This window comes from Pipra filicauda, unplaced genomic scaffold (genome assembly GCF_003945595.2).
Source record: "Pipra filicauda isolate LSUMZ 115617 unplaced genomic scaffold, ASM394559v2 scaffold232_size1229904_pilon, whole genome shotgun sequence".
Taxonomy (NCBI): domain Eukaryota; kingdom Metazoa; phylum Chordata; class Aves; order Passeriformes; family Pipridae; genus Pipra; species Pipra filicauda.
The window spans coordinates 854,517-878,812 of NW_024104346.1; the positions used below are offsets into that span (position 1 = coordinate 854,517).

At 56.1% G+C, this 24,296-nt stretch overlaps 1 protein-coding gene across 1 annotated transcript; it reads left to right on the forward strand.

Moving 5' to 3' along the window:
* Nucleotides 1-190: 190 nt before the first annotated feature.
* On the forward strand, nucleotides 191-23,007 carry LOC113987020 (protein argonaute-1). Its single transcript, XM_027719275.2, has 19 exons — nucleotides 191-289; nucleotides 7,140-7,323; nucleotides 8,083-8,203; nucleotides 8,333-8,514; nucleotides 8,742-8,878; nucleotides 8,979-9,113; nucleotides 9,381-9,468; nucleotides 10,567-10,714; nucleotides 10,827-10,946; nucleotides 11,720-11,842; nucleotides 12,266-12,399; nucleotides 13,611-13,795; nucleotides 13,949-14,108; nucleotides 14,369-14,459; nucleotides 15,997-16,191; nucleotides 16,315-16,449; nucleotides 17,291-17,392; nucleotides 18,196-18,395; nucleotides 18,814-23,007. Exons 1-19 carry the CDS (start codon nucleotides 265-267, stop codon nucleotides 18,920-18,922), a joined length of 2,574 nt encoding a protein of 857 aa, XP_027575076.1. The 5' UTR covers nucleotides 191-264; the 3' UTR covers nucleotides 18,923-23,007.
* The last annotated feature ends 1,289 nt before the right edge of the window (nucleotides 23,008-24,296 follow it).

Here is a 24,296-nt window from a genome sequence, read left to right on the forward strand (position 1 = left end):
GGTCCCGGCGGGGCCTCCCCGGTGTGTCATCCCCGGTGTGTCCCGGCGGGGCCGCCCCGGGTCCCGCCCGCTCCCCCCTCCCGCTGCCCAAGATGGCGGCGGGGCCGGCGGGCGCCGCCTTTGTTGCGCGCGGGGCCGGGCGGCGGCGGCGCGTGCGCGCGGCGCGAGGGGCGTGAGGCGGCTGCGGCACCGGCCCCGGCCCTGCCCGGCCCCGGCACGGCCCTGCCCCGGCCCCCGGCTCGGAGCGCCGCCCGCGTGGATGGGATGGAAGCGGGACCCTCGGGAGCGGGTACCGCCGGGGGATCGGGGCGCTGCGCACCGCGGGGGCGGCGGCGGCGGCCGCCAGGGATGGGGCCGGTGGGACCGGGGGCGGGCGTGCGGCGGGGACGGCGGCGGGGAGCGAGGGACGTGCGGGGAGCGATGCCGGGGACCATCGGGGTCGCGGGGGGCGATGCCGGGGGTCAGGGGGTGCCGGGGGACGCGGCGGGGTCTGAGCAGCGGCAGTGCGGGGGGGCTGTGCCGGGGCCGGGGGCGCCGGGCGGGCGCGTCCCCCCGGGTGCCCCGGGAGCGGCGGGGGCGGGCGGGGGGCGACGGAGGGGTCCGTGCCCGCAGAGCACCCGCAGCAGGGAGGACAGGTCCGGGGGGCACGTCCGGCCGCAGCGTCCCCGGGGCGCGGGGCGAGCCCTGCGCAAGGGGCCTGTTCTGTACAAAGCAGCAGCAGCATCCCTCCAGCTCCCAGTCCATGTCCCCAGCTCCCCATCCATCCCCCCAGCTCCCCATCCATCCCTCCAGCTCCCATTCCATGCCCCCACCTCCCATTCCATGCCCCCACCTCCCATTCCATCCGCTGAGCTCCCATTCCATTCCCCTAGCTGCCATTCCATCTCCCCAGTTCCCATCCCATCCCTCCCACCCCACCTATCCCCCAGCACTCCATCCATCCTCCAGGACCCCATCTATCCTCTGCAACCTCCCATCCATCCCCCAGCTCCCCATCCATGCCTCCAGCTCCCTGTCCGTCCCCCAGCTCCCCGTTTCCCCGGTTTCAGGGTGCAGGGACAGGCTGGAGCTGGTGGCAGGCCGGCAATGCCGTGACAGCGTCTCCTCTCCCGGTGCCGGGGCCTGTGCGGCGCCGAGCTCCAGAGCCATGCCCATGTCCCCCACCCCTTCCTCACACACCGGCTGGGCACGGCAGCACTGATGGTGCTCTTGGTCCAGGCCTAAAACTCTGCCGTCATCGGTGGCCGCTCGCTCGTGCCCGGCGTGAGCGTCGCGAACTTGTGCTGCTCTGAGTCACGGAAGATTTTGGTGCCTAAAATAAGGCAGGAGGGATGAGGTGATGGAGACGGGGAGCTGCTGCCGTACTGAGGGACGGGGCGATGGGGACAGTGGTCGCTGCCCTGCCGCCGCTCTCGTGCTGGTGGGTTTGGCACCCACAGTAATGCGTTGACCCGGTGAGATGTTGACACAAACCTGCTGCATGTTTGTAATCAAACTTTGGTCCTTTCTTACCGTATTTACTTTAAGTCTGGCACAGAGATCTCCCCGTGCCTGTGTTACCTTCTGGCTGCTGGCGCTTTGTGTTTGGGGCTGATTTATGGCCTCTGGAAGCCGTGATTTGGCGGCAGCGCGGGCTTTGCCAGCGCCTCGGGGCGATAGCGGCACTGCCGCCTCGGAGCCACGCAGATAACGCTGCCAGGCACCTGCACCCTCCTACCCCAGCCTGAACTGATGCTCTTAAACTGTTTTAAAACAGTCTCTCAGATGGAATGGGGTCACACTTGGGGGACAGGTTTGGGTTTCGATCCCCATGGCCGTGGGGGCTGCACTGGGAGCAGGGCTCCGATGCTGCGCCCTGGGGAGTTTTCCCTTCCCTACCCAAGTCTGGATGAAGGATGTCTGCTCCCACCTGTGTCACCCTGTGTGCAGGGGACACACAAACCCCATGTCACCGGAACCACTGTGGGTCCTGCCATGCCCCTGGGTATGGGCTGAGCCTCACGTGCAAGCTCTGACAGTGCTGTGGCCTGTCAGGGCAATAAAGCAGAAACTGGCGTGTGTCTGGATGCACCCAACGTGGAGATGCCTGGAAAGGGAAACCTGGGACATCTGACCCGCAGGCACCGCTCAAGGAGGCACACAGAAATGATGGTTTTAAAAACTAAACTTATTTTCCCCCAACTTTCAGTTTTCTTTATCCCTCCCAAACTTCCTAAAGGCTGTTAGTCTCAACCGTTGTCTTCCTGTGCTGAACCCTGCAGAAACCCCAAAGCTGCTCCGTCTGTTGGGGCTCTTTATCTTCAGGAAACACGAAATCGCGTGTGCCTGGCTCTGGGAAGGGATTAGGCCGAGAAACAAAGCCAAGAGAAGCACCTTGCCTGGAGACAAGGCACGTATGGTTTATCTCTAAACACTCTCTGCAGCCTGTCCCTAAACCCCGGGAAGAACAAAACACAGGCAAGTTATTAAGATGGCAGACACGGGGAGGACGGCAAATCAGGCAGAGGAGCTGCTCCTTGGGCCAGGTGATCCTCGGGGGCTGCAGGCGGGTTCAACCTCTGTGCCAGGAGCTCTGTGGGGCGGCTCTGTGGGGCCTCGACGCGAAGAGGAGCCGGCGCCGCCTTTGTCCTGTCCCTCCGGCACTGGGGGCCGCCTTTGTCTGCGGCTCCTGGCTCTGCTGTCCCTGGCTGCTGCCTGGCCAGTGTGGGAGCGGGGGGAGACCCCGCGGGGCTGGCAGGGGATGTCAGTCCCTGCCTGGTCCAGGCGCTGTTAGGGGGGACCCTGAGCTCATGGATCGGGGTCACGCAGCCTGGATGTGCCGCCCGGTGTGCTCGGCAGGGGTGGTGGCACTTGCTGTGCCGGCTTCTCACACACCATGAGAGAGGTGGAAAAGGGGGATGTGGGGCTGCTGGAAAGTCAGGGCTGGCTTGGCAGGACCCTCATGTGTTGGCTCATGGCACTGCGGGTCGAGATGTGTCCACAACGCTGGCATCACCACACCACTGGCATCACCACACCACTGGCATCACCACACCGCTGGCATCACCCTGCTGTTCTCTGGAGCCAGCGCAGCTGGAGTGCAGCCCCTGCATGTGGTGGTGCTCTTGCTCTGCTCCTCGTGCTCTGTCACAGCATCCACAGCTTTGCTCTGACCTGGCCTGGGCTGTGGCACCGTGCTTGCAGGGTGTGGGGCTGCAGGGACACCCACCTTGGCCAGGCAGTTGTATAACTTGCACTTTGGGGTTTGTCATCCATGATTTCCAGGCGGGAAGCTGAGATTTGACCTGGCACAACAATGCCCTTTGCAGCGCTCGATTTGAGGCTACAAAGAACTCAGCTGCTTTCGGAAATCAGTACCACGGTAAAACAGAGGAAAGCCTGTTTTGGCTCATATTTTGGGCGCAGCCACCTGGACACGGGGCAGGAGCAGCACTTGGGCAGCTCGGCCTTGCCCTCAGGAGCTGGGCTCTGGTGCACACACGGGTTTGAAGCTGCAGCCAGAGCCTCTGCCCTGCGTGGGAGCCTCTGCCCTGCGTGGGCATCACCTCCTGGAACTCAGTTTGGTGTCAAACTCAAAAGCAGCCACAGCTGCGTGATCCTGGGGTGCTCAGGGGACTCAGGAAGGAGCAGGCAGCAATATCTGGGCTGGCAGAGCTGAGATGGGGCTTTTTGAAGTCTGGGATGCATAGGATGGCATCGGTCACTGCTTAGAGCTGGGGGTTTTGAAGGTGTCGAGCCTGGAGATTTGGATTGCCAATTGCTCACCCCACCAGCAGTGCCCTTTCCCGCTGGTGCTGCCCCTCGCTTTGCCCCCCGATAGAGGTTTCAATTCCCGGGTAGTTGCTGGGGTGGTTTAAGGTGGGAGATGGCTCAGGGTGAGGTTGGGCCACGCCGCATGTCTGGCGGTGTTTGTGGTGCCGCGGCCCCGTTTGCTCCTCTCCGGTTCCCGGCTGTATTTCGGCGGTGGGTGTGCGGGGAGGGGGCCGGCTCGGACCCGCCGCCGCCGCAATAAAACTCCCTTTTGTCTGGGCGCCGTTCCCGCGGCCCCTCGGCTGAATGCGGCGCTGGAGAGGATTTCAATGACATGGTAATTTCATGCCGTCCCACCGGCGGCTTCGCCCGGCGCAGGCAGCTGTTGGGCAGTGGGTCATGTTCCCCAGCTGTTACAATAAATAACAGAAACAAAGCGTTTCCCAGCGCTAATTACCCCAAACTTGCTTTCACCTCGCAGCGCTGCCCTGGCCGCCGTCTCTGCCCGCGGTACCCGGCGATGCTCCCGCCGCCGGCACGTCCCCAGGGCACGGCTTTGTGTGCGAAAGTCTGTGGTTCCTCCCGGGCCGCGGAATTCCTAATGGCAGCGGATTTCATCCCGCTCACTGGCCGCATTGTGCTGCAGGAACAACACTCGCCCTGCAGCCCCCGGCCCCGGCGACCACATTTACATGACAAAGTGGGAGCCTGTGCAGCTTTGCCATGGAGAGTCGAGGTATGCAGGAGCCCCCCACTCCCCGTGTGTAGGAGCCCCCCCACGTACAGGAGCCCTCCTGTTTCCACGCACTTTGGGTCACTTTTTAACGAGGCTTCTTCTCGCTGGCCCCTTTGCTGCTGCTCCGAGCTGCTGCCAGGGCTGTAGAGGTGCCTGGGGATGCCATGTCGAGCTGCCCAGGATTCCCTGGCACAGCATCCTCCAAGCCAGGCAGAGGGCAGCTTTCAGGAGGATTTGCACCGAGGCAAATCATGGAGGGACCCTAAGCACCCAGGGCAGGAATGTGGTGTGTGAAGGGATGAACCTAACCCGAGTGTTCACCAAAAGGCTTTAGGGTCCCTCTCACCTGGGCTGGAGCAGCCAAGGCTGGGTGAGAGCCTGGCTCACATCCTGGAGGTGCTGCTGTGGCAGCTGCTTCCACTTGTGACATTCAAGGAACGTGTGTTGTGGTCAAAAATAAAACCCTCTGAGTCAGCCCAAGGGTGAACTTGCCCATCCTCAGTGCTTGTTGTGGTCTTGCCCTGCTCTTTGCAGAGCATCTCTGTGCCACTGGGTGCTGCTCCCTCCAGCCACATTTATCTTACCCTGTGTTTGCTGTATCTCCTGGTTCCTATCAGACTCCTGAGCCAACTCCTGCGTTGCTGGAGGCTGGCTTCTTCCTTCACCTGTGATTCATGAGCCTGATTGCAGAGTGTTATGTTCATGAAGCATCTCGGGGTCTTGTGGCAAGAGGGTTTGTATGGCAAAGCTTTATTTTTGGAGTGACTGGAGCAGAGCTGAGGGTGTAAGATTGGTGCAGGGCCATTGGGTCGCCCCTCTACAGCTCCTGCCAGCCCCAAACCAGCTTCAGCTCCTCTTGGGCACCCAGGTGGCACAGAGCAGCTGCCAAGCTGTGACCACCCTGCGTCCCTTGCATGCATGGGGATGCCATGGGCACATGGAGATCTGGGCATATGGAGATGCTTTCCTGCTCACACACGGCTGTCGGGGTCATCTTGGGGATGAGTTGATCCAGAGGAGGAGGAGCTGCAGATGCTGGCCATGATGTGGCTGCAGGGAAGGCAGCAGAGAGCTGCTGTGGCCTGGCAGGTCCTGCACAGATGGGCTGTGTGGTTCCTCACTCAAACTCAGGGACTGGAGGCTCCTGCAGCGCTGGCAAACACCTCTTTGATTGCAAACCATGATTTAGAAATGCATCAGCTCACAGGCAGGGAGCTGGCCGCTGCCAAGAAATGTTAGTCATGTGGAGACATGACTTACACCGGGAGCAACTTGTCTGAAAGTCAGTTCCTTAAAACAAGCTGCCCCCGGAGCCAAGTGCAGCTGTTTGTCCGGGGGGGTCTGGCAGTCACCCTGTCCTGGGCCAGCTGCAGGTACCTGCAGGGTCCAAGCCCTGCCCTCGGGGATCCCCACCTTCCTCCAGGTCCCATGCTGCCCTGCCCAAGGAGGTGCTGGGGCCAGGTTTGCCCCAGGCTCAGGGCAGATTTTGGAGCTTCTGCTGCAGGGATGCTCACCAGAGATGCCCCATCCCCTTGGTATCCGGCATTTCATCAGCAGGAAAAGTCTTGCAGAGGTTGGGTGCAAAAGTGAAAAACAAATTTGAAGCTTAGTTTGCTGCTCTTCTGTTTTTCTGCTCCTGGTATTTTTAGTCTGGAATTGAAATTTGTATTTAAAAAGAAAGTGGATGGGAGAAAGGGGTGTTAAAAGCACCATGTGTTCAGGAGGCTGAATTGGAGCCGGGCCGCTGTCTGGGGCTGGCGAGGACAGTTGGCTGTGCAGATGGAGCACAGTGAATACCCCCACACCCACTCCCCACACCGGCCCAGCTGGCCCAGACCTCACAGGGCTTGAGGAACACACAGAACATGCAAACTGGGATGGGTGGAGAGGGGTAAAGTGGGAATGGGGCAGGAAGGACAAGGCTCACCTCAGAGAGCAGTGGAACAATTCCTTGGCAGTGTTTTAAATACCTTTGAGTCTGAGGATACTGTTGGCTTAGAAACACCACTCTGTCCTGTGGCCATGCACTGGTACCATCCCATGTCTCCAGAGCCTTGTTAGTGAATCTGTATAATGGGAATTGTGGAAAAACTGGTGTCTCCCTCTTTATGGGTTCCCCCACTACTTGAAGTGGGGATTTAGGATTGGTTTGGGTTTGGGGTTTTTTTCATAACCCAGCAGTTCAACATTGCTATAGTGCAGATGCAATAATGTGTTTCCTGTTTCTTTGACATCCTCTCTCCAGCAGCAAGTCAGAATTTGCTGGAGGATGGAGGGGAAATGCTGTAGGTCCCTGCTGACAGAGTATCCAGGGAATTGCATCCCCTTGGAGAGGGGCAGACCTGCAACTCCATGCTGGTGGAGCTGGTGCTTCTCTCCCATCAGAGGAGGCAGTGCCGAGGGAGGCGGTGGGGCTGCTGTGGCACTGCCCTTCCATGGCTTGGCTAGTGCTGGTGCTCCCCAGACAGTGCCCAGGGAAGCTGCTTCCTCTGCTGCTCTGAATTCTGCCACTGCCACCTCCTGCCAGGAGCAGGGGTAGTGGGGGACCTTCTGGCTTGGGATGCGGTGCTGGAGAGCACTGTGGCTGTGCGTGGTCTGTCTGTCCGGGCACAGGGTTGCTCCCAGCCCTCCTGACCTGAGCTCTCTCCCGCAGCTGCAGGCGCATACCTGCCCCCCTTGCAGCAGGTGTTTCAAGCGCCACGGCGGCCCGGGATAGGAACCGTCGGGAAGCCCATCAAGCTCTTGGCCAACTACTTTGAAGTGGACATTCCCAAGATCGATGTGTATCATTATGAAGTGGATATCAAGCCCGACAAATGTCCACGCAGAGTCAACAGGTAAGGCAAGTATTAGAGCAGTATTAGAGGTTTTGGCACTTGTTTCCTGCTTCCAGTTTCCTTGTGGAGGCTCCATAAGTGCCTGTCTCTGTCTTTGCAATGGAAGCCGTCAGGGTGATGTTGTGGCAGGGGTCACAGCAGTGGCAGGGGTCACGGTGCTGCCCAACACCCACGGGTGGCTGGAACCCCCAGCCATATCTGTGCAGCAGCGTTGGTTCCTCCCCGGCAGCCTCAGTGGTCCGGAGCCTCAGCACGGTCCCTGCTGCTCCAACACAGCTGTGTTATTTTGGCAACAATCCCCCATTTAAAAATAGTGACCCCGGACCTCAGGCCATCGTGTTCTTTACTTTCCTTTGTTTTCCTTTTTGATGTGCAGTTTGCTGCCTGTCCCCTCCTGCCCCCGCAGCCCGGGGAGCTCTGTGACCCAAAGGCCAGAGAGCAGATGCTGCACATGCCTTCGGCAGCGAGTTGCTCCCTCCCGGCACATGCGGCGGGTCTGCGGCAGCTCCGGCGGCTGCGCCTTCCCCCCTGCCATGTACACCCCTTCTGCCAAAGCGTGTGTACCAGGCTGTGGGGCAAGGCACGTGGCCATTTGTCCAGGGGCTTTCCTCCTCAGGGGGACTCGGCCCAACTCTCAGGTCCCCTGGGGAGGGAGGTTGAGGGGCACTGGACAGGTCACAGGAGGTGTCAGGGTATAAAGAAACTGGCAAAACAAACCTCTCCCTTCTCCGCCCCTGCCCCTCTTTCTTGCCTGCGTAGGGAAGTTGTGGAGTACATGGTGCAGCACTTCAAACCGCAAATCTTTGGCGACCGAAAACCAGTCTATGATGGGAAGAAGAACATCTACACTGTCACAGCCTTGCCCATTGGGAACGAGCGGGTAAGAGGGGCGGCGAGCCCCGTGCAGACAGTGTGACCTCCCTCCTTCCTGAGAAGGACCAGCTGAAAACAACCCCACCTTGTCCTTGCGGGGATGCCACGGTCACTGTCCCTTCCTTCCTGCACCCAGGTTGACTTTGAGGTGACGATCCCGGGGGAAGGCAAGGACAGGATATTTAAGGTCTCCATCAAATGGATGGCCATCGTGAGCTGGCGCATGCTGCACGAGGCCCTGGTCAGCGGGCAGATCCCCGTCCCCCTGGAGTCCGTCCAGGCGCTGGATGTTGCCATGAGGCACCTGGCTTCCATGAGGTACCTGTGCCAGGGAGGGAAGGGGGCCGCTGCCCTTGCCAGGCTGTTGTGGCTGGCACTGGCCTTGACGGTTGCTGGGAGGAGGTGGCTGTGCCTGCTGCATCTCTGGGTGCTCCTGGAAAAGAAATAAAGTGGGTGGTGCAGCCGGTGGGGGGGAGCACTGGCTCGGGGGGCTGGGGGTGATGCCACAGGGCTGGTGTGCTGACGTGGTTTGCCCCCGTTCACAGGTACACCCCTGTCGGCCGCTCCTTCTTCTCCCCCCCCGAAGGCTACTACCACCCCCTGGGAGGGGGCAGGGAGGTCTGGTTCGGCTTCCATCAGTCAGTCCGGCCTGCCATGTGGAAGATGATGCTCAACATCGATGGTGACGTTATTTCTCATGCTGGGGAGCTGCAGCGGTGGGGCCGGGTGTGTTTGGGGAGGCTGGTGGGGGCCAGAGACACATCGTGGTGTCTGTTCCACAGTGTCGGCCACCGCCTTCTACAAGGCCCAGCCTGTCATCGAGTTCATGTGCGAGGTGCTGGACATCCGTAACATCGACGAGCAGCCCAAGCCCCTGACGGACTCGCAGAGAGTGCGTTTCACCAAGGAGATCAAAGGTAGAGCCCCCAGGGAACACTGGGACCCATCCCCTGACAGCTGCTGTGGCTTGTAACCCCCCCAGCCCCTGCAGCGAGGTGGGGGTACAAGGGTTGCACATTTTAAATGTCTCATGGGACACCATTGCCTCCCTCGTGCTCTTGTCAGGGTGTCTGCAAGTGGGGGATTAGCTAAGGAAGGTTTGGCAGTGCCTTGGGGGAATTGGGCAAAGGGGAATTGCTCCCACCTTCACCATGACAGTGCTGTGTCTCCCTGTCTCCCTTCAGGTCTGAAGGTGGAGGTGACCCACTGTGGGCAGATGAAGAGGAAATACCGCGTGTGTAACGTTACCCGGCGGCCGGCCAGCCACCAGACGTAAGGCGGGTGGGCAGTGCCCTTGGAAAAATCCACGCTGTTCTCCTTGTTAACAGCTGCTGGTGTCGTTAGGGAGAGCTGGACAGGGAGCTCCAGCCTTTGATGGCAGAAGGAGACGTGTGGGAGGCTCTGGAGCCCTGTGCCACACGCGGAGCAGGATGCAGGGAGGTGGGAGCACAGAGGATGCTGTGTCTGGCAGGCGGAGCGCGGCGGCGGGCGGGAGCTGACGTGCCAGGAATTGTCCTAGTTTTTACCTCCGAGTTTGGTTTTCTTCTTTCTTAAAATAGCCGCTGCCAGAGCAGAGGCTTTGTCAGGGGATAACATGAGTGTCTGCCTTGGAATTATTCGCGTGTGCCTGGGAGCAGGCTGGGCCTCGGCACCCCTCGGTGTCCCCTGTGCTCCAGCATCCCTGGGTCACAGCCCCAGAGCTTGGCAAGCACAGGAGGAATGTGGTGCCTCACCAGGGTGTTCAGCCTGGCTCTCCTGTCTAATTTTGGCTCCATAAAGAATATCAAGTCAATTCTGCATTTTCACGGAGCTCTTTATGGAGCTGGGAGCAGCTGGTGCTGGGTGAGACTGGGTATCATGCTCCGGCTGTGGGTGTTGTGGCACCCCTCAGCCCTGCAGCCAGGAAGGTGGATTTTTTTTTTCTGTGTTTTTGAAGGGAAATGTCCCCTCCTGCCCCCCACACTCTGCCCACCCTGGGGCTGCTGCCCCACACTAGGAGAGGCCTGTCTGCCTGTCTCTGGAGCTCAGCTCAGCTCCCAGGGAGGGCACCGGGCACACAAGCCCTCCCAAGTGCCAGTGTGCTGTATTTCTGTACCTGACTGTGGCATGTGTGGCACGTCCTGCAATAAACATTTGCCCTGATTAGCTGGATTAGTGAGGGAGAGCTTTATTTAGGGACCTCAGTCCCACACTGGGTCAGAGTATTCCTGACTCCATTTCTGAAATACACCGTTATGCCTTTTATTTTGTTGTACGGCAGCTCAGGGTGGGAGCCTGGCAGCTCCCTCTTCCCAGGCACAGTATATAGTGCCTGAGGCCTGGAAGTGTCTGTTCTGAGTAGGTGCATCCCTCATGTCCTGCCTCTGCCAGGTTCCCTCTGCAGCTGGAGAGCGGTCAGACTGTGGAGTGCACAGTGGCTCAGTACTTTAAGCAGAAATACAACCTGCAGCTGAAATACCCCCACCTGCCCTGTCTCCAGGTTGGCCAGGAGCAGAAACACACGTACCTGCCCTTGGAGGTGAGTGTTGGCACCTCCAGTCTGGGGCTGGCTGCAGGGCCCGAGTGCTGTGCTCAGCCGTGGTCCCTCATGTCTCACCTGTCCCCAACACGTGCTGTCCCCTCCCGTGCAGGTGTGTAACATCGTGGCTGGCCAGCGGTGCATCAAGAAGCTCACGGACAATCAAACGTCAACCATGATAAAAGCAACAGCCAGGTCTGCCCCAGACAGGCAGGAGGAGATCAGTCGCCTGGTACGTGGCACGAGTCCCTGAGGGACCTGTTGGGGCTGCGGCTCCGAGGGCAGGTTACAGCACTGTGTCCGTGATGGACCTTGCCGTGGTCCTGCTCCTCAGCTGCTCTGCACCAGGGAGCTGTGACCTGCTCAGAAGGTGCTGGTGGGGTTAATGGAGTGGGTTTATCCCCCTCTTCCCACTGAATCTGCAGTCAGAGGTGCCTGCATGTGTGTAATGGACACTGGCACAGGGGAGCCCAGCTCAGAGTGACCATAGAAATGCGTGTATGGCAAATTCAGGTCCTCGTGCTGATGGAACCTGACCCAAAGGGAGCTGGAACTAAAAATAGGGAAAAAAATTAGAGAAATGCCCCCGGCTGTGGGTGTACGTGGGGCTGTGCATGGTGGGGCTGCAGTACAGGAACTCTATCTGTGCCTGGCTGCTGGTTAATGGGGCTGTTGTTCCCCAAACGGCTGTCCCTGGGCTTTCAAAGCCAGAGACATTTGATATTCCTTCTGGGACTCTTGATAAGTCTCTCCAGTCTGAACCCTTCTGTTGAAGCCTTAAATCTCAGGAGCAGGCTCTGCTCTTAGTTGCATTGGTCAGTGTATTCCAAAATCAGGTCCCCGTGGGTCAGTTTGGAGGACGGGGTCTGGGCCTTTGTGTTAACCCACTCACTCTCCCCTGACAGAGGACTTCCCACAAATGCCCACAGTTCCCAGCCAGCTGCAACTGCCTGGGATGCAGCAGTTGGTCTCACTCCCTCCCATGGCCCTTCCTTCCCTCTGCAGATGAAGAACGCCAGCTACAACCTGGATCCATACATTCAGGAGTTTGGGATCAAGGTGAAGGATGACATGACGGAGGTGACGGGGCGGGTCCTGCCGGCGCCCATCCTGCAGTATGGAGGCCGGGTAAGCAAGGCTGCCCTGCCTGGGTTCAGCTGCACTGTGAGGGAGATGCTGTCACACCTGAAAACGCTGCTTCTCAACAAAATTTGTCTTACCTTCACATTTGTAGGTTAGAGCTGGAATTTTTTATCAGAGTGCCTCCGGTTTGTGGGTTTTGGGTTTTTTGCAATATAACTGGTCTGGAAGTTGTAGCCGAGAGTCACTGGTGACAAAACCAAGAGGTGAAGGGGAGAGGGATGCTCAGGGTAGGGCAGGTCGGGTGAATTTGCTGTCACTGCTGAGGAGCTGAGGCTGTGGGTTGCCCATCACCAGCAGTGCCAGCAGTCGGCTCTGGCGCCGTGACAGGGAGCACAGCCTGGCCCGTGCGGGCTCTGGGCTGCGGGGCTGGGCAGGCTGCAGTGCTCTGACCCTCTGTTTGCCTTGCAGAACCGGGCCATTGCAACTCCCAACCAGGGCGTGTGGGACATGCGAGGGAAGCAGTTCTACAACGGCATTGAGATCAAAGTCTGGGCCATTGCCTGCTTTGCCCCGCAGAAGCAGTGTCGAGAGGAGGTGCTGAAGTAAGGAAAGGGGCAGCCCGTGTGGGTTGGGGGAGCTGGGAGGGCTGTGGCTCCTGTTGTGGCCACCCTGCTGCTCCCAGCCTGGGGCTGCACATCCAGCATCACCGGTGCTGGAGCTGCACAGAGCTCCACTGCTCGTGGTACCAGTCTGATCTGGGGTGTTCAGTTCCTGTTGCTGTTGGTTTATCCAGAGGGCCTGGCTGGTTGTCCTGGCTGCAAACAGTCCCTGAGCCATCCCAAAGCTGCCAGGTTAGAGTGAGCACCTGTGAGCTGCCTGTCAGGCTCTCCTCAATCTGCTCTTTGCATCAGGGAGCTGCAGTATTGTGAGCTGATACTGTCAGCACTAAAGCTGTATTGAACTCTTCTAGCTGAATCTCCTCAGAGAGAAGGGGTTGTGAGGGATATTTGATTTAGAGTTTCCTCGATAATCTGTCTGAAATAACATAATTCATGTAGGAAGCATCTCAAGTTCTCATGGGTTATTATGGAGAAGTTTTGGGCTTTCTGAAAAGCTTTGGTAGCTTAGAGAAACTGCTTCTGTAGTGAAGGGATGTAGAGCAGTGACAATTTATTTGATTTCGGGAAATGGGCACTTTTGTGTTGGATTCTGATGGGGCCTCTGTTTCTCCTGACTGAGAGTGGATGCATTAAGGCAAGCGCTTTGTGTGCCTCTTCTGGGTGTTTGGCATGGTCAGTTTGGGTTTTGGAACAGCTCAGAGTGTCCATGTCTGCAGTACCTGGGTGCAGGTGGGAGTGGCACCATGCTCCTCCCATGCCCCTTTTGGGGCAGAGCTGAGAGCCCCGTGCTCCTTCTGGCTCTTACTGCATCAGATCCATCCTTGGCAATCCAAAAATCCAGAGTCTGGCTGAGCACTTTGTGAGGCTGGCAACAGCTTTGCAATCACCTGGAAATTATCTGTCCCAGGCAGCAGGTCCGTTCCCTGCTTCTCCAGCTTCCCAACAGAGAAGGGCTCTGTCATTTCAGGAAGAGTCAGTACATGGGTAAGAGGGCACAGAGAGGGGGCAGTTGAGCTCTAACACATGCTGGTCGTGTGCACTTGGTGGGTGCTGTAGAGCCATGGCAGGATGCTGGGATGGCCCTGTCTCTGTCCCGTAGGCAGCCCTCGGCCGAGGGGCTCCGTGCTCGGTGCCGGGATGGCACAGCTGCCATCGGGAGGGCTCGGGGCTCACGGCTTCTCCTCCCGGCACAGGAACTTCACAGACCAGCTGCGCAAGATCTCCAAGGACGCCGGGATGCCCATCCAGGGCCAGCCCTGCTTCTGCAAGTACGCCCAGGGTGCAGACAGTGTGGAGCCCATGTTCCGACACCTCAAGAACACCTATTCGGGCCTTCAGCTCATCATTGTCATCCTGCCAGGGAAGACGCCGGTGTACGGTGCGTCTGGGGCGAGCAGAGAGAGGAGAAGGGCTTTGCTCTGCCTCAGCAGGGTTGGCTCCCATGGTGCTCTCTCTCCCCATTCCTGAGGGTGCTGCTGGGAGCAGTGTGGTGCTGGTTGCCTATGTGCTCACCCGCTTCCTCTGCCTGCAGCTGAGGTGAAGCGTGTTGGGGACACTCTCCTGGGAATGGCCACGCAGTGTGTCCAGGTCAAGAACGTGGTGAAAACCTCCCCTCAGACCCTTTCCAACCTCTGCCTCAAGATCAACGTCAAGCTTGGCGGGATCAACAACATCCTTGTGCCTCACCAGCGGTTCGTACTGCCACTGCCTCTCACAGTTTTGGGGCTGTTTCCAAGTCCCTGGTGGTGCTGCCTGCCTGGCTTTATGAGGGGGCCTGCATAAAGCAGCTCTTTCAAATGCGGGTTTGCAGCCTGTCTCATCTTGTTGATGTGCCCAGACTAGAGCTGGAGGTCAGGAGATGTCCTTGGTGTCATCTCTCGTCTCCATTGGGCTGGCATCACCCTGAGGTGGTCCTAAAGGCTGACTGTGGTTTTTTCTCCTCTCCCACCAGCTCTGCTGTCTTTCAGCAGCCGGTGATTTTCCTTGGGGCCGATGTCACTCACCCACCGGCAGGAGATGGGAAGAAACCCTCCATAACGGCTGTAAGTTCCCAGTTTGGTGCCCAAAAGCCCTGCAAGGGTGCAGGAGCTGGAATGGGACTCATGTGTCCTTGAGGGGGCTGTGTCACTGCTGTCCCCATGGTGGCAGTTATTAGGGTGGCCCTGTGCTCTGTCGGGTGTTTCATCCCATTCCTGGGGAGGTGGTTCCCTGATCCTCTTCTGCCTCTCGGCAGAGGAGCTGCAGTTTTGGGGAGATACAGGGAGAGCTGGCAGCTGCCACCAGATGGGGCTCGTGACGTGCAGGGAGCTTGGAGCTGCACCAAGTCATCCTGGAGCATCCTGGGCCAGCTGCAGCCCCGGAGGGACCTTCCCCCGGCGGGAGAGCTGGGATTTTGGAGATGGGGGAAACTGGGGTGACTGGGCTTCTGAGCCTTTTGGGAAGGAGGATTTGCTTTCTCCTCAAATGAATAATGAGCATCCAGGAGCGAAGTGCTGCTCAGTGCCAGTGGGACTGGGGGCAGCTCGTGCCCTCTCTCAGGCTGGGAGACGCTGCCCTCTGCTCTTTGGAGCACAGGAGAGTGTCAGGTTCTCTCAGAGTCTGTTTTAATTAAGCACGTCAGCATTTTCCTATTAAGTTCTTAACTTTCCAGGACTCACAGCTCAGGTTTTCCTTGGCATGCAAATGCATCTTTGGAAGAGTGTTTTTTCTTAATTAGAAGGGGTTGGGAAAGGCTTTGGGCTGTTTGCTGTAGGTGTGGGTGGGACAGAACAGTCTGTTTCCTGGCGGCGACACTTCCCCTCTGAAAACATCTTCTGTGGTTTGTGCAGGACCACTGGGGCTTTTTTCTTACTTTTTATGAAAGCTTTTTTGAAGCTGCAGGGGAGGAGAAGGGTAGAGCCTTCAGAGGGACTTGACCTTGTCCTTGGTGTGTTGTTGATTAGGCAAGGGGAGTCCACGGCTGGAGGAACTATTTCTGTTGTGTGCCTTGGCTCCAGTGCAGCAGCCCCAACCCCAGAGCTGTTTGTGAAGCAAAAGTGAAAGCTCTGGGGAAGGGCAGCAGGTTCACACTGCTGGGATGGGGGGGATATGTGGTGCTTCCCCCTTGCTCAGGGGGACATGGGGCACACAGCAAAGTCACAGCAGCCAGGCATGTCCCCAAGGGTGGGCCAGCACCTGCTTCACACTGCACCCCTGTCCCTGTGTCACAGCCGAGCCTGGCTGCTCTTGGCCTCTTGCTCTGACGTCTCTGAGGTGACTTGACCCACCGTGTCCTCGGACAGCCCGTGGCTGTCCGGGGCAGCCCTGCTCCCCCTCACCACTGGGCAGAGCAGCAGCAGCCCCCACAGCCACGTCACTCAGTGGCACCAGCCAAAGTTGTCTCACTGGAAATTCCTGTAAATGTTGCAAAGGTCATGGTAGACTGTGACACCGGGATGTGGCCACGACCAGGGATGTCCCTTTTGGGTGCTGGTTGCCTGTACAGTATTTGCTGTCCCATCTGATCTGTGAGCTCAGGTGCTCTGCCCACGGCCAGCTGTCCTTGCCGGTGTAACACTCGGGCCTGGCCTGTCGCTGCAGGTCGTGGGCAGCATGGACGCCCACCCCAGCCGGTACTGTGCCACGGTGCGCGTGCAGCGCCCGCGCCAGGAAATCATCGAGGACCTGTCCTACATGGTGAGGGAGCTCCTCATCCAGTTCTACAAATCCACCCGCTTCAAACCCACCAGGATCATCTTCTACCGCGATGGTGTTCCCGAGGGGCAGCTCCCACAGGTGAGGACCCCCCAGATCCCTGTCGGGCAGCAGGGATGCACCAACTCCTGCAGGGCTCCCCAAGGGTGCCAGGGACAGCTGGGTGCTGGTGTATCCCCACACTCTGTGCCCTTGTCTCTCCAGATCCTTCACTATGAGCTCCTGGCGATCCGAGACGCCTGCATCAAACTGGAAAAAGATTACCAGCCTGGCATCACCTACATCGTCGTCCAGAAGAGGCATCACACCCGTCTCTTCTGTGCAGACAAGAACGAGAGGGTGAGCACTGTGGGGTGGGAGGCAGCTGATTCATCTCTGTCTGATGGAAGAGCCAGCCCTGGCTTTGCCAAGGGGGAATCTCAACACTGGCAGCGAGAGCTTGTTCTGAATGAAACGTGCTGCTCGCTGGACTCCCACAGCCACGTGGATTAGGCTGCCTCTAGAACCCCAGCCAGCTGTTTGCTGTTATTATGAGTTACTGGGTGCTGATGATCCTGGTGACTCTTGAAATAACCTCTGTCAGCTTGAAAACATCTGTTGTTTTGGTGATAGCTGGAGCTGCTGACGTGACAGGCTGAATAACCCCTTGCTCACAGCTTGTTTGTGTGTGCTCTGCAGCAATGTTGATGCTGTCGCTTTTCCTAGATGTCATCTGAATTTAGTGGGTAGATCGAGTCTAACCAGACTCTGCTCTAGTTAGAGCAGCAAGATTTAATCCTGGGAACTGAGGACTGTTCTGATCAGGATGTAAAAGCCCCAGTATCTTGTGGCACAGACTCCAGCACATGTTCTGCAGAGAACCCTGGAGTTTTGCTCACTTAAGCCTCATCTCTGCAGTAGGATGGGCCAGTGCCCAACCCTCACCCTGCTGTTGGCTCTGTCCCCATGTTGCTGCCTGCAGAGAATGCCAGCAGGCCTGTTTACACAGGGAGCAGAGCAGGAAGAGCTGCCTGAGTCCCCCTGGAACCGACACTTGGGGAGTGGCTCTCCATGCTGCTCTCACACTGACACGGGGACCCTGCGCTGGGGCCCTGGGGCAGCTGTGTTAGGGATGGTGCTCTGGGCACCTGGAAATAACCCAGCTCTGCAGCACTTAGATCTCTCTTTCTATTCCCTGTAGATTGGGAAGAGCGGGAACATCCCAGCAGGAACAACAGTGGATACAAACATCACCCACCCCTTTGAGTTCGACTTCTACCTGTGCAGTCATGCAGGCATTCAGGTACCGCGCTGCAGCGATGGCTGTTGTGGTGCTGTAGGGTTTTTTGGCTGGTGTGGCAGACTCTGCTCTCATGCATCTGTCCCAGCCCTGTCCCAGCCTCCCTCTGGCATGGAGAGAGGGCAGCTGGATCCAAGCTGCCACTGCGGTGGTTTGGCGAGCAGGTGCCGGGCCCGCACTGCTGCTGCATTGTGTGGCACGTACTCCATTTCTCTCCTGGAGCCAAGGATCTCTCCTAAGAGATTTTCCTCCTTCAGAGCAGCCAATTCAGCAGCTTGTCAGCTGGTGTCTGAGCGTGCTGGGCTCGCCAGGCACCCGGTTGTCAGCAGGGACCTGCTGTCTGGCCGTGGGCGGCAGAGCTGGGCCAGCCGTCCCTGCCTGCTCTGCAGCTGCCTGGCTGCAGGCAGCCAAGATTAGTCAGAAACCAGGCTGGAAAAACTGCTCTCACTTAATCTGCAGCTGCTTCCACAAGGAAGGCTGCTTGGCCTCCCCTCCCCTGCGTGGACAGTGGGAGCTGGCCGGGGTCGGTGGGGATCCCGTGGGCTGTGCCACGCCGGGAGCAGCGGCACACAGGGAACAGGCACCGGGCAGTGGCGTTAGTGCTGCTTTGCACCTCGGTGCCAAGGGCTTTCCTGCCTCACCCCGTGGGGCTCTCACAGCAGGGAAGCACAGGCCTCTCTCCTGCCCAGGCTGTCTGAGAGATCATTTGGATCAGGGCGGGGATCCTGAGGGTGCGAGGCAGCTGCCTGTGGCTGCCCATGTCCGTGTGCTGGCAGCACCTCTCACACTGCCCCCCTCCTTCCCAGGGCACGAGCCGGCCGTCCCACTACTACGTGCTGTGGGATGACAACCGGTTCACGGCGGATGAGCTGCAGATCCTCACGTACCAGCTGTGCCACACCTACGTGCGCTGCACCCGCTCCGTGTCCATCCCAGCCCCAGCCTACTACGCCCGGCTGGTGGCATTCCGGGCCAGGTACCACCTCGTGGACAAGGAGCACGACAGGTGAGGGGCTCAGCCTGTGGCCCTGGGAGGGCACAGCCAGGTATGGGCAGGGGACAAGGGGCATGAAAGTGTCTGTGTCCGAGTGGTGCTGCAGCACAGCCTTTCTGGGGGGGAGACCTGCATGTAGCTGCATCCTCTTAAGTCCCAGCACGGGGGCAGCAGGGGTAGCGGAGGGTTAAATCCCATCCTGAGCTCATCTCAGCCAGCGGGAGCATCCCTGGCCTGTCTGAGCATTCCCAGCTGCCTCGAGGTGCTGGAATCTCTGCAGTCCAGGCACAGGCACTGTCACATGCAGCATCTCCATGTGCTGCAGTGAGGTGCCTTCCTGTGCTGCCAGCACTCAGCTGACTCCCATCTCCAGGGGAGTTCCTGGGGGGAAAATATGAAATAATTATGCAGCGATTTCCTTGATTTTCAGCGGCGAGGGCAGCCATATATCTGGACAGAGCAACGGCAGAGACCCCCAGGCCTTGGCGAAGGCTGTGCAGGTTCATCAGGACACTTTACGTACCATGTACTTTGCTTGAAAGCCTAACTTTTGTTACCTCACTCAAGAAAGCTTTCAGATTTGTAGGAGCCATACAAAAAAGGAAGCATTGGGACACCTTGTTTTTTTTTTCCAATGAGAAATCACTGCAGGGCAGGCAGCGTCGACTCGAGGCAGGAGACCAGCACCACGGGACAGAACGATCCAACACCTGTGTCGGATTGGAAGAAAGAGACTGATGATGATGATGATGATGATGGTGATGATGATGATTATTTTTTTAGTTTTTTCTGGCTTTGCAAAATTTTGACCTGACCAAACACATGAAGGCATTCAAGGGAAGGGATAAAACTCCCGGGAGGCGGAAGCAGGTTTTCATTTTTAAGATGCAATACTAGAGACTCCTGACTGTGAACTGGCGGCTTTGGTCCTCCGTTGCCCACCAGGCGCTGGTAGGTATTTTTTGTGGGGGTTGGGGGGAGGGGATTTTTAGAGCCTTAAAACAGAAGACTAGATTTATAAAACTAATATTTTAGATTATGAGATGCTTTAATGGGTTAAGGGGGAAAAAAAAAAAAACAACTAGTTTATAGGAGAATTCTAACACTAACAGTTCCCCGCCCCCGAGTAATTCCCCCCGGATAATGTAAGGCACCCTAGCACTTAGCTCAGAACTGAAAACTGTCTTCCTCGTGTTACAAGCTAGTCAGCTGCTGCCGCTCGAAGCAACAGTCACAGACTATTCCATGGGTGAGTGCCTTACTATGATGCTGCAAAATTTCAATGTTTTTAATCTTGTAAGGAAACTAGTAATCTTGTCTTGATGGTGGTCCATATTTCCATCAGAAGGAGTTAATTTCTATGGTCCTCAGTTGCAGTTTGTGTCAGATCACGACCTCACGGTGGTTAAACCCCATTGAAAGATGTGCACTTTCATACAGGACACGTTTAATGGCTGCTGACCCATTTTTGTTTCCAATGTACTACTTGTTATTTAAAACTGTTCTGACAAATGGGGGCATCTCCATCCCATGAGGAGAGAAAGCACTATCCATTTTTTCTTTCTTTTTTTTTTTTTTCTTCCCCCCCGAATTTTTATGATGGGACACCGGGATTTTTTTACTAGACATTATTTTTATATGATACTGAGTCTGTTGCCAAAATCCACAAGTCATTAACATTCTCAGAGTTTACATCCCCGCACTTCCTGAGGCTGTGTGCTCATGCCAGAGCTTTCCAGCGTTTCCTGTCCGATGAGTGTTGCCGCCTGCAGCCCGTTCCGTGCCGGGCGCTCCGCAGTGCCCGTGGTCCCTGTGCATCCAGCATGTGTCTGCCCGGGCTGGCTGCTTTCCAACTACCACATCCCCCACCTCCAGCACCTCCCGGCTCACTCTCTCTGCTGCTCAGTTTTGCTGCTCTTCGTGTCACAGTATCACTGCTCTCATGCCCAGGGTTTTGATTCTGAAAGCACACCAGATCATTCCTTAGAATGATGAAATCCTTGTTGTTGTCACGGGGGAAACTCCTGATTTGTGTGTGTAGCAGGAAAACAGCCTTTTTCCCCGCAGGAACCTGGTCACTGCTTTTCAGGCCCGTTTTGCTGCGCAGCGACCGCACGCACGGCGGCGGGGCCGTGGGGGCAGCTCAGTACCGATATCATCCGGGCAGATTATCTGGGGTTTTTGAGATGAAAGTGCTCCCAGCGCCTCCTTCAAGGGACGAACGAGGCGCACGCTCTGCGGGGAAGAGCTCTGGTCTCATTTTCCTGCCCGACGCGTGCCCCAGGCAGCCCCGCGCGAGCGCTGCCCCGGCCCGCGCGCGGACAGGAGCACATCCACACCTCTTTGGTTTGTACTTTCTGACGCGGAAACTTGCCTTGCCTTCACGAGAAACACACCGGTCATGTTGGCCTGTTGAGCTGTCCTAACCCCGGGAATTCACTCTTCCCGTTTTCTTTTGGGGCAACGTGTTTGTGAACAGTGAAGACATCACTATGCTATGCAAACTAAGTGCTGAGCCCACTGATGTCACGTTTGGTGAAGATCCTACGTTTAGCACAGTCCTATTTTTCCTCAAGACCACAGTGTTTGGTTCATATTCTCCTTTGCACCTTGTGTCAACCTCCACTGCTGTATATCCTCAAGGTGACGAGGAGGAGACCAGGAACTGTCCGTGGTCAGTAGGTAGGGAACTCTTAGGAAGGCTTTTAGAGCGTAGGGAACGCATCAACACTAAGTGTCAACATGAGAAGCCTACATTCCTCTACACAAGTGCCTGCATAGTGACACCAATCAGCACCTCCATCTCATCCTCCGAACTCTGGCTTGTGTTCATTGAAAGCAAAACGATCTCAGAGGGGCTGTTCCCGCTCACCTGGTGGTAGAAAGCTTCTCATTAAGAATAAAATCGGGGTCAAGGTCAAGGTTCTCTCTGCAAATCAGTTTGTTCACCAGCATTACACCGGAACGCGCCTGGCTGCTGCTCTGCAGCGAGGGGCAAAGGGATTTTGGTTCCTCGTTTTTATTTTAGTGTTTTAGTTGGGTCTAGAATTCTGAAATGTCTTTTAGTAGCTGTGGCATAGCACGTGCCATTTTTAACCATTTGAAAAGAGATAGTGTGGGTATTTACAGAAACAGCTTGTTGCTCTGTAACAATTTTTTTTAACCTTGAGACTTGAAATGTAAAATGGACCTTTAAGATTTGCACTCATTTGTAAGGTGGCTGTTCATAGAAAACTATGAATGAAGACTTGCTGATGTAGCACCTACTTTTAACAGCAATTTTAACTACACAAAAGCTTCACAGCTTCTGAAACTCTCAGCTGTTGACTTGCAGATCGTGTTCTGCCCTTATTTCACCCTCTGCGTTGGGTTTTCATGGTTTTGGATAAATAAAAAAAGCCAAACTCAGTAGCTGCTGTGCCCTTTAAACCCAGTTTCCACTTTGAAGAACTTTAGAGAGGTTGGAGTGACCCGCATGTTTTCTCTACCGGACTATGCACCGTGCCCTGTCCGCGCTCCGGCACCGGCATTTCCCCCTTGTCCGAGATGCAAACGAGTAGCTGCATGTGGAGGTGCGTTTTGCTGCCGTAGGCGATAGGTGTTACCCAGGTACATGCCAGGACTGTAGTTAGCCACAACCCCCCCACGGACATCCCGATGGGCTCCGAGCCTCTGCCTTCTCCGTGCGCACGAGCTCGTCTGCGACTGGAAGCGCCGCCGGGTGCATGCAGTCCTGTGGGAAGAGGAGTGGCTTTCGTTTGCCTGTTGAATGCTGTTGTTCCCCTTATCTCATATCTGGACAGAACGGGGCGGGAGGTCTGCTCTGCCCTCTCCCCGCAGCTCCAGGGCGGTCGGGGTGTTCTGGGATCGCACGTGTCCGACCCGATGTCTCAGTGTCACCCAGCGTTGCCTCGCGGAAGGTTTTCTTCTTGGAAAATCAGTGTGAAATAAAAAGAATGTGATTGTTTCAGGAAGGGAAGCCAGACAGCAGGAGAGCAATAAACAAGTGAAATTCATATCTTGCCTGAGTGATTTGCACTTCAATAGTTGTGAAAGAAAATTTCCAGGACTCCAGTGCTTTTGTGTTCGATTTCCAGCCCCTTTCGTACCTCCTTTCTACGAGCAAGTGTGGGACTGTACATAGGGTGTTTACAGGATGCTCCCTTTGGGTTGTTACTTTTCTTGTGGGTTTTTTTTGCTCTAGCTTGAACTCTGTATGGTCCATTTGTTAAATAGCCGTGAACAGCTGATGTACAGTACTTACTAAACAAGCAGCAGCACAAAACTTATTTTATTAAGAAAATATGGCTTATATTTTAAAGGTTGAATATCAGGTTTTTTTTGTATGTGTGGAATTAAGACTGGTAAAGAGTAACAAAATCCTTGGATTAGGCCAAAAGAAAATACTGTAAGATCATAACCACCTCTTTATTAAAGAAAGCAGTATGATTAAAGAGCTCCAGAACATTGTATTTATATTGGATTTGATTTAATTGCCTTTGTGGATTTTATTTTTTTTTTGCCTTGGTCCTGATTTTTGCTTGCAACTTCAACTTTGCAGTCCCAAGTGTCTGTTACCTGTAACTGTTGGCGGAAGACCTAAATAAAAGCAATGTGAATATGTCGGGGTGACACTCCTGAGTCACATCGTGTGAAGGGGAAGGGACACGTGCATCCCGTTCCCTTGGGAAAGGCTGGGGACAAGCAGGGAAACGCTGCCTGGAGCTGAATTGCATCAGATACTGCAGAGGATCCAACACCCCTCACTGTCCAGATCTCCATTTAATGAGAGAAACACTTCAGTAAACAAATACGTGCTTAAGACTTCTGGGAATACAGTAACCAGTTCTACTTTTTATTAAAGTGTCATCTGAGAACTGACTGGACTGGGGCTCCTGGGTTCTGTCAGAAATGGACATCAAAATGTGCTGCTCCTGCAGCCTCACCGAGCGCTTCGGGGGCTGCTGCCTCCGAGGTGCTTCAAGGACAGACTTCAGACGCCTCTTGGATTGAGGTTAAACTTGATCCTCTGGGTTTCTGTACTGCCTCATGTTTTACATTTCCCATCCTGTTTTACATTTCCCATCAGGTTTTACATTTCCCAGCTTCAGAATTCTTGCAAACATCCTAGTCCTCTCCAGTGCCAACAGCTTATGGTTGACTTTTAGGGTCCAGAACTGGACCCTCTGAGTTTTTTGGCCATGTTTTACCTCACAAAGGTGCAGGGACAGACCTTTCCTGATGAATGATTCAGCAATTGAGCTCTAACTGGGTTTTGAATAATGCCAAGGAATTTTAGGGAAGTGCTCACTAATGGCAGGCAGGCACTCGTTAGTTAATTACCTGAACTGCAGCACCAGAACGTTCTGTCCTGAGCTGGGCAGCAGCACAAGTTCTGCACTCATCGGCTGCTTTGTGGGTTGTATCACCTGTTTGAAATGGGTTCTACTACATAACAGAAATCTTCTGCGGTTTTAAGGGGGCTGTTTCTGTGAGAGGTTTCACAGCAAATCGTGCCTCGTGCAGCTGGGTCTGGAGTCTGGAAAACGGGTCAGAAAACTGGTTTCAGGTGTTAGATTGGCATTTGAGCCCCGGCCCTGGTTCTGGTTACAGCTGCAGGACTAGACGTGCTGCCCCTGAGGGATGTGTGTTTACAGGGATCCCTCCCTCCCACATATCTGCTTCATCTCAGTGATCACATTCCCCCTTCCTGCTCCGGATTTCAGTTAAGGAAATTCTCTAATAATTTACCTTTAATTTGCATAGGTTTAGAAACCTTACTGTGTTGCTCACTTAGGCTTTTACAGACTTCATTTAGCAGAGTCCAAGATGGTCATTCTTAATAATGATCCTGAAATTTGGATTATGAATCTCAAATTCCTGATGGCCCAAAGTTCCAGTTCCTCAGCTGTT

Excerpts from the sequence above, each read along its gene's own strand:
- LOC113987020 (XM_027719275.2), top strand. The coding sequence starts at position 265 with ATGGAAGCGGGACCCTCGGGAGCGG. Across the intron at positions 8,515-8,741 it reads AGGCACCTGGCTTCCATGAG|GTACACCCCTGTCGGCCGCT; the intron begins GTACCTGTGCCA and ends CCCCGTTCACAG. Across the intron at positions 9,469-10,566 it reads CGGCCGGCCAGCCACCAGAC|GTTCCCTCTGCAGCTGGAGA; the intron begins GTAAGGCGGGTG and ends TGCCTCTGCCAG.